Consider the following 13,907-nt stretch of genomic DNA (forward strand, 5'->3'; position numbering starts at 1 on the left):
AAACATTTCGCAATGAAAACCAAAATACTTGACCATTCACAATTGGAAAGCACTAAATCTTAATTCAAATAGGGCTGTGCAATTAATCCAATGTTGGTGTACTGTTTTTTTGTCAATATAAATACTTCTGAATTGCTCTTTGCTCATCTGTTCTATTGCCTTGTAGATTTGGGACAACTGGATCCTGACTGGTTTGAGGCACTCACAGCTGAAGCATTTGAGGAGGGAGATGTCTCTTATAAAGATGAGCTGTGTGCCAACCAGGAGGAGCTGTTTGCCCACCAGGAAGAGCTCCGTGAGGAGCTGCATACCAACCAGGAAGCGCTGTGTGTTCACCAGGAAGAGCTCCGTGAGGAGCTGCATACCAACCAGGAAGAGCTGTGTGCACACTGGGAGGACGTATCTGCCAATAAGGAAGTTTCTCTTTTGAAATCACCCAAGGTCAACAGGGGGCGATTCTATTCAATATCTTCAACTCCCAGAGTCTTTAGACTCTACCAAACTTTGTCACCTGAAGCGGATCAGAGCGCTTTCTCTACCAAACAAGGTAGGTTTATTTTTTTATTTTTTTTTGCTTTTGTGGGTTTAAGTTTAGGACATAATTAGGCCCGAGCGCCACAAGCTGGCGAGAGGCCTATTAATCTCGTAAGGCCGTGCGAAGCACGGCTGCGAAAGTGCGCACGTAGTGCGCACGAAATCGAGCGCGAAGCGCTCGCCCACTTCCAAACACTCACTAACGCACTCCTCCACTCATGCACGCCCCGTGCATACTAATTAGTTGTAGGAAAATGGAACATTACCGTTGTAAACGGGCGAAGCCCGTGCAAAAGTTCGCACTAAACGAGCACTTTACATTGGGATGACGACCGCGAAGCGGTCGTCATCCCCATATAAAGCACTCATTTGCGCTAAGTAGCTCACGAATACGTTCCCCATCTCTTGCATGTTCCGTGCATATAAGCATGTAATGCAAAAATTGAACATTATTACTGTATAGAGGGCCAAAAACACAAAGTGGGCGGAGCCCACTCAAAATTATCGAAAGTACCCGTCAGTGACCAGGGACCCACACCATGAGGTAGGAAAGCGCGAGCGCTTTCCGAAAATGTATAGTTTATGATATTTGAAAAATGGGAAACATTGTTTTCGCATCGGAATATTATTCTTTCTTTCTTTCTTTCTTTCTTCTTCTTCTCGGGACCAACCCCCCTATTTTTCACCCAGTGAACATTGACGAAAAGTCACAAAAATTTGCACACCTCTAAAAATCGTGCCTCTCTACATTCTGGCTATTTCCCTTTTCTAAAATAAAAAAAATTGGCGCGTCAGCGCCACCAAATGTACCAAAAATGCATTGAGAGATGGGAAATGACCCAAAAAAAATCTGATCGTAGAATCATGAAATTTGGCGCAGAGGTAGATGGTGACAAGAGAAGTAAAAAATATTATTACGGCAATGCCGTCCGCCCAACCAAATGTCGGCCATATTGCTTCAAAAATGGCTAAACATGACTTCGGAGTTTTTCCAAACGTCGTACTTTTACGAACTCCTCCCAGGGCGTTGGCCCTAAAAAGCTGAAATTTGGTGAAAATGCTACTGAGGAGTGGGACATCAAAAGTTATCCAAATTACATTGATACCTCTCACGGTCTCTGAGCGGCGAAGCCGCAAACTGTAGCTAGAATTTCAGAAATCTCCCATATTTAAAATTTCTGCCGTTTGCGCAGATAAAGTCCGAATTGCGTCAAATTAGAATCAGTTGTTAAACTCTTTGCCCTAAACCTACTTGAAGTGAAATAAATTCATTTGGCGCCACAGCGCCCCCTACAGATTTTATATGGAGGTTAAATGTTTAGTTTTGCGAAATTATATGAAATTTGACACACAACTCAATTTTAGCATCCCCATCAAAAAAGTCAATGACTCATGTCATAATTGTTATGGCGTTGCCGTAACGATGACCGAAACCTTTCATGTTTACACTTTAGACTTTCACAAACTCCTCCCAGGGCGTCAGCCCTATTAACCTGAAATTTGGTGAGACTCATCTTCAAGACCATCAAAAGTTATCCACATTTTCATTCAAAGAGTCACGGTGTCTGTGCGGCAAAGCCGCACATTTTGCCAAGAATTCAAAATAAAATAGCTTTTTGGTGGTAAAACAAAGGGGAGAAGATGTGACAGCGTCACAGATTCAGCAGTAGGCGTAATAAAAGGACAATTGGGGCTCCTCTTGCGGCGTGGCGGCGGCGTGGCGGCGGCGTGGCGGCGGCGTGGCGAGGGCCGATCATTGCCGCTTGCGGCTATATTTTCAATTTACTGTTGTTGAGACCACATTACATAAACGTTACAAAATGCCACACTATATACTTAAGAATTACACATCTCCGTAAGTCTAATTATTCCACCTGTTTTACTCAATGGACATGGTTAACTGTGATGGCACACTTTGGAACAATCCAGGCAATGGATATCAGCTGATATCCAAAAATGTTGTTTTTGGATCAAATGTACAGCGGAAAATAAAACTCTTGTATTGTAAATATTGTAATACGTCTTGTGAATCAAAACAAAAACGAAAAACCTTTTTTTTTGTTGTTTTGAAAAAATACATCTAAAAATTTGAAACAATATTTGATCTCCATTAGATCTTTGGATTAATATTGCACAATTCGAAAGAAGGTTTGGAGCGAATCCGTGTATGGTTCATTCTTTAGTTTTTCCGTATTGGACCCAAATCCAAAATACAGAATTGCTCAAAACAAAATTCAAAAATAATAATTTTGTTTTGTTTGTATAAAGTAATAATAGAGGATTTTTGGCGACCAATCTCTGTCTCATTTCAGAATTAGAATAGGGTTTATTGCCATTTGTCATGAACAAAATTCACAGACATAGGAACTTGTCCTGGTGATTCGGTGCAACACAAACGACAAAACATTCAACACTGAATTCAAAACAACACAACAACAGAAACATTGAACACTGAATGCTAAACAGCATGATGTATACATAATAAGAAATAAAGTTTTGTAGTGCAATAGGAAGTGAAAAGTGTTAAGGTGCTTAGGTAGTGTTCATTAGTTCAACGGCAGAGGGAAAGAAACTGTTCTTGTGACGGGAGGTTCTGGTCCGAATGGACCGTAGCCTCCTGCCTGAGGGGAGTGGCTCAAATAGTCCGTGTCCAGGGTGAGAAGGGTCGGCTGTGATCCGACCTGCACGTCACAGAGCCCTGGAAACGTACGGGTCCTGCAGAGATGGAAGTTTGCGGCCGATCACCTTCTCAGCAGAGCGCACAATGCGCTGTAGTCCGTTTGTCCCTGGCTGTGGCTCCAGCGTACCACACGGTGATGGAGGAGGTGAGGATGGACTCAATGATGGCCGTGTAGAACTGCACCATCATCTCCGCTGTCAGCTTGGCTTTCCTCAGCTGCCGTAGGAAGAACATCCTCTGCTGGGCCTTCCCAGCGAGGGAGCTGATGGTGGGCACCCATTTCAGGTCCCGGGAGATGGTGGTGCCGAGAAAGCGGAGGGAGTCCACAGTGACGATGGGGGAGTCTGAGATGGTGAGGGGGTGCTGGGGGGCTGTGACTTTCCTGAAGTCCACGATCATCTCCACTGTCTTCTGGGCGTTGAACTCTAGATTGTTACCGCTGCACTAGAACACCAGCCGGTCCACCTCCTGTAGACAGACTCATCCCCGTCCGAGATGAGCCCGATGAGGGTGATCCGTCCGCAAACTTAATTCGAGTCGTGGCTGGAGGTGCAGCAGTTTGTGTACAGGGAGAAGAGCAGGGGAGAAAGTACACAGCCCTGTGTAGCTCCTGTGCTGATAGTCCGCGTGTCAAATCCGCATTGGAAATAATTGAGTTGTTGGGCCAGTTTTCTCTCCGCCTCCTGCACGTTCGCGCTCGGCGGGATGTAAACGGCAGCCAGAATAAACGAGGCAAACTCACGTAGAGAGTAGAATGGTTTGCAGTTGAGAAGAGATATTCCAGATCAGTAGAGCAGTATTTGGAGATCACTGTCACATCTGAAGACCAGGCGTCGTTGATGTAGAAGCAAACTCCACCGCCGCGTCGCTTCCCGGAGAGATCTCTCAGACGGTCAGCCTGGAGCAGCCGAAAACCCTCCAGTTCCACGGCGCAATCCGGAACGGAATCGCTGAGCCACGTCTCTGTGAAACACAACACGGAGGGAGAAGAGAAATCTCTGTTTCGTCTCATCAGCAACGCCAGTTCGTCCACTTTGTTTGGGAGAGAGTTCACATTGGAGAGGAAGATTCCAGGTAAAGGCGTGCGTGTGCCTCGCTTTCTCAGGCGCACAAGCGCGCCAGCCCATCTTCCTCTTCTGCGGCGTCTCACGGTTTTGCCAAAATAATAGTTGTGGTCCGGATGGATAGGAGCTCTTCACTGGTGTAAGAGCACGCAAACACACAATTAACTAACAAAAGCAGACAAATCAAAGAGCACCGAAACGCAGAGGCGGCCAGTCGCGGCGCCATCTTGGATCGTGGCGTGGACAGCAGAGTAGTTCTCCCACATGTCAATCATTCCTTGCATGCTACTGCACACCTGCAGGCTCTTTCCCAGGGTAGCAGCACGTTTCCTTGGCTGCGCACGCGTGGTTGATATGTCTGTGTTTAGCAAGCTGGCAGCGAGTTCCTTCAGTGCAAACATGGCTGAGGGATGATAGAGAAGGACTGTGTTCGAGCTGGCTCAGATTGGACAAAATTCGGCAGAGACGAGAAATGCGCGATGCGATCCGTCGTGCTGATAAACAAATGCACGTGTGGCATAAAAGAACAGGGAGGGTGGTGAATGTTTTTAAAAAGGGGACAAACAGTCGCTAGAGTTCTCAAATCGGCAAATCCTCTATTCCTTTAATATTAGGATTCCAGCCTAATATTATCGGCCGATTGAGGTCACTTAGAGATGATGCTGTGTATCCGTTGATCCACTCGTGTTTCCCGCTAAACACAACCCGCTAAAGCCTTCGAGCCCCTTTGGAGACCCTACATGCAAAGTTAGATCGGTGTTGGGGTAAAAGTGTCAGAAATTGTCACTGTGTGTGTGGTGAACGGTGCATTGAGAGGTTTAAAAGATAAGACAAGATAATCCTTTATTGTCCACACATTGGGAAATTTCGGTGTTACAACGCAGTAGATACAGAGGGAAGGACAGATAACTTATAGGAAGTTTGAAAAAACACTCTTAATAGAAGAACTCTTATAAACAAACAAAAACTCTTATTAACATAACTCCTCTCATATCTTAATAGGGAATGGAGGAAATAAAATAAAATAAAAAAGATAAAGATGAAGATAAAAATAACAATAATAATAAAGTAAAGTAAAAATAGCTAGCATAAGACTAAAAGTCTTATATGCGTTCGATTGGAGATTCAGGGCGTGCATCCCCAAACGGACCCGTGAGAACAGACCGTTCTGCTCTGGACCATGGTGGCTCATAAGTCAGTACTGGGCTACGGCCCCAGGAGAGGAAGAGGCGCTATTGGAGCGAGAGGTCCACCCCACGCCAAGTTTTGTTGAAGGCAAGCACTTAGCGGATTCAGAGTCCGCCTCGTATTAAAGTGAACTGTATTAAGCTACGCTGTGTGTCCAAGTGTGTGAGTGCGAATCAGAAAAGGTGTGTATAGAATGTGAACAGACCCTCGCGATACAGTACGTATCCCGATAGGGTCACAATACAATATATATCCCTATACATGCATATTTACATACAATTCCCTCATTACAATACTTATCCCAATCAATTTTTTTTTAAAGGGACTTAAAATTTTACCAAATGGGTAAGAAAATGTATGACATTTTATGTTTATCCACAAAGCACCCATTTATAAACCAATTATGCTCCAATAACTTCATACATCCAACAACTGATCCAAATAGAAATGTATAGAACGAATTCTAGTATTGCATGTTTCTGAACATGCAACATATGTGTCTGAACATGCAACATCTTCTGCACAGGCTATTTCAGCTTCTTATTAGATGCATAGCTCCTTCTCACATCAGGCCGAGAGTAGTGCAGCCGGCAGTGGCTCCAAGAAGTGCTCGAGCATATCAAAAGTACTATTCCACCTCGTTTGCACATAATTAATTAATTAATTAGCTTGTGTTCTGGCAGATTGAGCAGCTTCTGCTTTTCCTGGAGGATGGTTAACAGCGCGCCCCTCTATAGTAGTTTGCTTCTAAACGGCAACCTTGACAATTTATAATAAATTAACTTTGTTTAAACATTTTGATGCTGTGCGCATCGATACTGTACATGACTATATATTAGGGCTGGGTATTGCCAAGACCCTCGCGATACGATACGTATCCCGATACAGGGGTCACGATACGATACGTATCCCGATACTTGTATATTCCGATACAATTCCCTTATTACGATACGTATTCCAATACTTGTATATTCCGATATAATTCCCTCATTACGATACGTATTCCGATACATTTTGGAAAAATGTGTCTTAATGTATCAAATGGGGAATGCTTTTACTCTTGATAAGATAATGTATCAAGTGTCATGTATATCCACAAAGCACTTATTTATAAATCCATTATGCTCTAATAATTTCATACATCCAACCAACTGATCCAAATAGAAATATAAGGAACATATTCTAGTAGTGTTTGGCATGGTCTGAACATGCTGCAGCAGCATCTTCTGATCAGGTGACAGGTCCACAGCTCATTCTCACCTCGGCCGAGAGGAGCCCAGCACAAACGGCATATCAAAAGTACTATTCCACCTCGTTTAAAGCCTACGGGCCACAACAATCTTAAAAAAAAAAATTGATACTGTGATCTATCGATACGGAGTCCGTGATGATATATCGACGTATTGATATTTTAAACACAACCCTACAAAACACGTGATAAGAGGTTTGTCTCCTGGCTGTCCACAGTTTCTCCAACAGTTGGCATTTCCTTGTGAATAATGGGCACTTGCAGTTTTCAAGTGGCATGGGCATGTGATTATGATGCGCTTTTCAAGTGGCATGGGCATGTGATTATGATGCGCTACCTTGGACTTAGTTTGTACAACGCTAGTATCTCCCTGTGAAAATCTTGGGATATATTTTTCCAACAGAATTCCTTCCAAACAGGAAATTTTGTGGTCCATAAAAATATAGTATGTTCCCTATATATTTATATTCTTCCCTTTTTATATTCAAAGATTTCACATAGATGGTTAAAATGGTCTGTTTTACATCAGAGCGGGGACGAGTGTGTGTGGGTGCGTTTCTGTGTTTATGTGCACGTGTGTGTGCAAATATTTGGTATATTATTAACATCACAATGTCACCATACATTATCAAACATGCAGTCATGTTGTTAAATATTAATCATTATACATCACTTCACTTCATTGTATAAACAGTTTTTTTTTTTTTTTTTTTTTTTTAAAGATGGGCTGCTAAGTTATTTGAAATTGTGCTTTCAAGTCATCGTCGGCAGTTGGTATCCAAGTCTTAATATATTCAGATACTCTGCTTAAAAAAATAAACTATTATTTTAAAGAATTACGCTCTTTTGCTGCGTCTGTGTTTTTGCCTTCACATAACCCGGAAATGTGTCGTGACAGCGGGACATTGTCTAGCCAACACTGAGGATATTTACACAACTATTATTATTATATTTTACGACTAAATCCTCATCAAGTGAGCGGATTTCATCAGATGATGAACAGCATATGTTGAAGAACATGTCCTGCAGCTGCTGCCTCATATATTTGAGCCTGATGCCTCGTCAGACGATGAAAATAGAGCGGATGAGAATGACTATGAGGATGATGGAGTCCGCAGCGCGGGGCCGGTCCGCTGCGGACACGCACTTCCCAGACAAGTTATTCAGAAAACTATAGCAGATAACTACCACACACTGGTCCATTCAACTTCCTGATAACTTTATGCATATCACTGGTTGTAATAAATATAACACTCTTCCCGTGAACAATAACATCACGCACACGCCGTCATTCAGACAGAGCATACGGCGACTACAAAAAGCACAGACAACTGAGACGTGAAAATATCTTGCAACTTACTTTTTCGCATATCCAAGTAGATACTTCGCTGTGCGTGCGTGCGTTGGAGGAAGAAGGGAATCAGAGCTGTAAAAGGTCAGGGCGTTGGGTGGGAAAGGTCTGTTTCAATGAGTGATTATAGGGGAATGTATATTCCATTGTAATGAAGTCTGAGAAGATTTTTCCAGTGGTTAATGTGTATGTTGCGTTTTATTTATTTTTCACATTGTTTTGAAGAAGATTCATATGCATTTAAAACATAATGTACTTTATTCGTCTCACTTATCAATGCACGCCTCCTTGCTCTGTGTATACTAGCAGTGCCTGTAATAAAGATGGCATGTTATTTCCCTTTCATAGATGGAGACCGACATTGCAGCTCAATCCAAACCAAGGTAAGTCTACTTAATGTTTGTTACTCTGTCCGAGTATGGTGCATGTTAGACCGGATGTGTATTTTATCCATACAGAGCAGCTATGCCCGAGGCCTGTCTGAAAGACTTGGTGCACAAATGGAAAATATATCCTGGAGCAGCTCTTTAAACACTCCCCCACCCATGCCCTCTACTTGGATTTTAAGTAAGTATTATATTGCATGACATTCAAACAAATGTGAAGTGTAGAAATTAAAGTGCGTTTCTTTTTGAAGCCAGAAAAGAAAGTGAAAGTACTTTTACCCTTTCTGGGGACACAAGTATTGTAAGTATATTGTAAGAACGTACACCTTTGTTTCATCAACAGCAGAAAATGTGATAGTGGCTCCTACATTTATTTTATTTGGACAACTAATTAATTCTACTAAAGGCATATGTGATTTTGAACTTTTAAAATTTGTACTAGTCAGGTGACGCAAACCCAATTGTAAATCACAACTAAACCGTTTTACATCTTGGGGCCTAATTTTCTTCTGAATGATTTATCCAGGACCAAAAAAATAATTAAACAAATAAAGATAAATGTAATATATTCACCTTCTATAATAAAATTATTACAAACAGGAGAGTTGCAGTCAACAATACTAATGAAAAAGCCTTAAAACTGGTGCCAGGAGAATCAGAGAGTTTTAGAACACAAAATGAACTGTTAAATAATGGCCTAATATTTCATTAATTACTGAAAAGCTTTGACAACACATTTATCACATTTAATGATGCTATATTCTTTACCAGTACACCACTAATTATAATCTCACCCATCCTTACTAGTCTTTTGCAGTATACAAGTTAAGCCTTCTTTGTTTGCTTCTCTTTCAGTTTGCGCGTAAGCTCTTTCACTATAACCGGAGTGCATCGACAGATGGGTTGGTCCCAGTGTCACCTGTGATCCCAGACGGTCTGTGTTCCTTTGATTTGTTCTTACAAAAGGCATAGTTTATTCAATTTGAGGACTTTTATATGACTTGGTATTTTCTCTATTACAATCTCAAATAATTATGTGGTAAGACAATACCTCCATCCAAAATCTCTTAGTACTGCATTTCTTGTGCTTTGACAGAGGCTAGTGAAAATCTTGTATGGAAGTGGAGTGAGAATTGCTAAACATACAGAATTAACTGCAACTTACTGTGACATGCAAAAAAAAAAAGAAAATGTAGATAAGGATGAGGAACATTCAAACATAGCTCTTATTTGAACTCCGGTCAACATTTCTCATAGTCTTCATATCATACTGAAGAACTTTCAAAGTTGGCATTTGGGAATTTGTAATTACTAACCTTCGTTCGTTTGCTCAAAACCCCTGTGTAGTTTCTTAGGGGCAGATAAATGGGTTGGATCCAGTAAAATTAAAACGGTGTGCTAACTTTGCTCCATTGACAAGCACTAGCCATAATCAAATGTATATTTTTAGACTTAGCATAATATGACTAAACTAAACTAAGACTGTCTACATCAGGTGACTACTACTGTTGTTAATTTTCCTCTGAGCTCAGACCATGCAACCATGGCATAAGTGGGACAGACCATAGCAAAGAGGCGCGCAGTTGTCATTCAAACCTATTGATAACGCTTGCTAGAGCCGACCTCTGAAAAACGGCACATGATTGTTCAGTTATTATTGATCATAACTTGATGACAAACAAAATGGCCAAAAAAGAAAACCGAGCTGTTTAATACAAACATCGTAGGGCCAGAACGACAAGAAAGGGCCACTGTTTTTTCAATAGAAATGAATGGGAACCAGTGCTGCCCGGTGGTCGAGTGGTTAAGGCGATAGTACACATGCCAGTCTCCATGTACAGCTGGCCGCAGTGTCATGAGTTCACATCCCGGCTCCAACATTTAATTGCATGTCCGCCATTCTCTCTCATTCTTGTTTCACGCTGAGCTGTCTGGTTTAATGAAGCCTATGGGCCAAAAAATCCTCTAAACCAGTACTGGTTTGTTCAGCTCTCAAATTGCCTCAATGACTCAGGGTGGGAAATATAGCATTAGCATGCTTTGTTTATACAAATACTCATACCAAGATAATGCATAACATATGCCCTATATTATGCATATGGTCAACTTGTTCAAACTAACATTAATTTAATTTACAGATGCTGAGGTGACTGGGAATGATAAAATGGTACCAAATTCCTCCTGCAACACGGTGGAAAGTTGTCTTTGTGGCACTGAAAATGCCATCAACAGTAGCTCTATACAAAGGAAAGTGAGGAATGAGAGGATCCATATGAGGCTAATCACATCTACAAAAGAAAAAGGCTGTGATGCAGTGGAACCCTCACCAATAAGAAATCCCTCAGACAAGTCCACTGAGTCACGACTTAAAATCCCTGCTCTCACCCAATGGTCTCCTATAAGTTTGTCTGAACTTCAGACAGAATTCTTTTCCCCGTCGGCTTGCCTGAATGCTTTGAAGCAAGTTAAGCTGAGGAAGAGGCAAGGGAGTGTTAACCAAAATGGTGAGAACATCAGTGGTAAAGATCCTGCATTGACTTTGAAACCAAACAGCGCTGATGATGGTGGCTTTTCAAACACAACCATTCCTGTTTTGGATTTGGAAAATAAAATCACAAGTGATTCTGTAAGTTTCAAAACAGCATCCAATCAAATCAGACAAATATCCCCTGCTAAACTTACTAAATCTCAGCACCTCAATAATACAGAGGAGACATTGAATGACATTCCGACATTTGCTGACGCGCCTCAAAGAAATACTGATATTAAAAAAAATACAAATGAGGATTGGAATCTTACAGTTTCACAAAAAGCTGAAGTAAAGGATCTATGTGAATTCCTTGAAGAATCAGCCAGCCAGTTTGACTTTACACAGACCGCAGGCCATAACATCTTTGAAGCCATTCAAAATAAAAGTTGTCCAACTTTAAAATCGGAAGCCCTTCCCTCCTCCTCTCCTTCAAAAATTCAAACCTGGAATCAGTCAAACAAAGCTGAGAATGGTAAACGTGCAATATTTGGTGAGGCAGAAACTGCAATGGAAATGAAAGGCCAGACTGTAAGAAACTCTTTTGAAGGAGGAAAGGCGAACACCTCCTTTACTCAAGGATTCAAGATGGCCAGTGGAAAAGGAATTGCTGTGTCTGACAAAAACTTGCAAAAATACAAAGAACTTTTCAAAGATTTGGCTCAAGATGTTGATGGTGTATCATTTTTTGGGAAAACATGTTTTATGAATTCCAAGCTATTGGACAAAAATGAGAAAAAATCTTCTCTATTATCTCTTGACAGTGGGTTAAAGAGAGCCCAGGATGACAGACACTCCATATCAGCTATTAAAAAAGCAAAGATATGTGAAGAAGAGGCCAACATGTCTGTTGACACCGAAGAAAGTTCCTGCAACATTGTGAGAAGTGGCACACTGAGCGAACCAGTTGACAGTGATCACCCAATACATCCTCAAGAATCAGGCACCACAAACACAAACGAGATTTGCCCAGGACCTAAGACCATCGAACAGCCTAACTTCAACTGCGGTCAATCAAAACAACGTCATGTATCATTGACAAATGAAAGTAGTGGATTTCCTATGAACAACACAGTCAAATTGACTACTAAAAATACATTTGAAAATAACAAACCAAGACAAACTGACATGGCAAATGTTGAGAATCTCAAGTGTGGCTTCAGAACAGCTCGGGGCACACAGGTCCAGTTGTCCAAGAAATATATTGATAAAGTAAGGCACCTCTGGAATGATTTTGACAACTGTGTAAATCCCCCAAATGAGTTCATTACCGCACATTGTGGAGATCTGAATGAAGCCTCAAACTTGAACAGTGTATTATCAGATGGGAATGGTGTCAGCAGTGGACATAAAATGAATACACCCAAAGCAGAATGTTCAACACAAATACCTCACACAGCATCTGCAATGTCACGTCAGAACTGTGTGTTTCAGACAGTGGCTGGAGCAAAGGTCAACATCTCATCTGACGCCCCTATAGAATGTGAAAATAGTCAAAGTAAAGTTCCGTTAATGAAAGGGAATGGGTCAGTTCCTCCTACCAGCGGCTTTCTGGCGGCTAGTGGTAAAGCGCTATCTGTGTCTGCAGAGGCTCTGCTGAAGGCAAAAGTTTTGTTTGACTTTATTGATTCTACATCAAATATCAAAGAGCCTTCAGAAATCCTTAAGACTGACATTTTAATAAAAAGCACCAAGAAGTATCTTCCTGAAAAAATTGAATCTCTTTCTTATCACAAAAATTCAAGAGCATGCTCTCAACTTTCAACTGATTGTTCAAGTGAAACCGCAGCTTCATACATGTCATCTAATTATTGTGCTAGTAGTAGAAATGGATTTACTACAGCCAGTGGAAGGAAAGTAAGAGTCTCTGAAGAAGCCCTAAACAAGGCAATGAGTTTGTTGTCAGAAGGAACAGAGTCTGAGAATAGGTTTCAGGACATGGCACAAAGAAAAGGTTCAACAAACAATAAGTGCGTTAAGCCGCTTTTCACAGAGGCTAATTCTAAAAGCGCAACGCCTCACATCGCATCATCAGACGAACCAGGCTTAACATGTGAACACGTGAAAAGTTCTAATGCAGAAATTGGATCCCCCACAGCAGTGGAAAGAAATGTACAAACTAAAAACAATAAAGAAAGAGCTCTTGAACATCCAATTGACATATTTGACGCCACGCTAGCTTCTAACACTGGAAGCGGATTTACTACGGCCAGCGGAAAGAAGGTAGGAGTGTCCCAAGAAGCTCTGAATAAGGCAATGAAGATGTTGTCAAGTGACATTGAACTGGATGGGGATGACAAAAGTTGCAAAGCTGAAGTCATAAGAGGGGAAACATTGAAATTACAGCCTGGGTTTGTAAAATCCACATATGCCATTGGTGCGGACAAAAGAATAGATAGTTTCACCTCAAACCTTAACCCACCAGTTAGGATCAACTTAACCTCTGATGAAAAAACACATCCTCCTGTAACTAAAGAAGGGAGCGTTCCTCCAGTAGTCGTGAATCTGGACGCACTTCAGCTTCACGGCTGCTCCTCCATGCAGCAGCAGATCCTCGCACAGGAGGCCTTGGACTGCACCAGGGCCTTATTGGAAGATGAAGTTCGAGCTGCACAGCATCTGGCGGTTAGTCTGAAATGCGCCACCAGCTTGTCGGGAAAACCACCGCAGAAGAAAGAAGATGGAACTGGTATGTGCCCTTAATATGTAAACATATTTTAAGTGCTTACGACATAAAATCTGGTTTTCCTAATTTACTTGATGATTGCAATGATTGTGGCAGTCAAGAATAATAAGTACTTTGCATTGCTTATAAAATACAGCTGTTCCTCCACAGGACCTCAAACGGGTATACGTTTGGTTACAAAAAACTTAATGTAATAGTCCAATAATTTATTTCAACTTCTAGCTTATACCCTCAACATAGCT

General features: G+C 41.5%; 1 protein-coding gene across 1 annotated transcript in view; it reads left to right on the forward strand.

Moving 5' to 3' along the window:
* Positions 1-13,907, forward strand: part of brca2 (BRCA2 DNA repair associated) — a 41,289-nt gene that overhangs the window by 4,111 nt on the left and 23,271 nt on the right. Inside the window, exons 2-7 of the mRNA XM_072465589.1 lie at positions 167-547; positions 8,415-8,449; positions 8,525-8,633; positions 8,704-8,753; positions 9,308-9,386; positions 10,591-13,668. Of these exons, the coding sequence (XP_072321690.1) occupies positions 167-547; positions 8,415-8,449; positions 8,525-8,633; positions 8,704-8,753; positions 9,308-9,386; positions 10,591-13,668 (3,732 nt within the window). The remainder of the gene's footprint in view (positions 1-166; positions 548-8,414; positions 8,450-8,524; positions 8,634-8,703; positions 8,754-9,307; positions 9,387-10,590; positions 13,669-13,907) is intronic.

The sequence above is a fragment of the Eucyclogobius newberryi genome, unplaced genomic scaffold (genome assembly GCF_026437365.1).
Source record: "Eucyclogobius newberryi isolate DKJ021-1_F unplaced genomic scaffold, fEucNew1.0.hap1 SCAF_5, whole genome shotgun sequence".
NCBI lineage: Eukaryota > Metazoa > Chordata > Actinopteri > Gobiiformes > Gobiidae > Eucyclogobius > Eucyclogobius newberryi.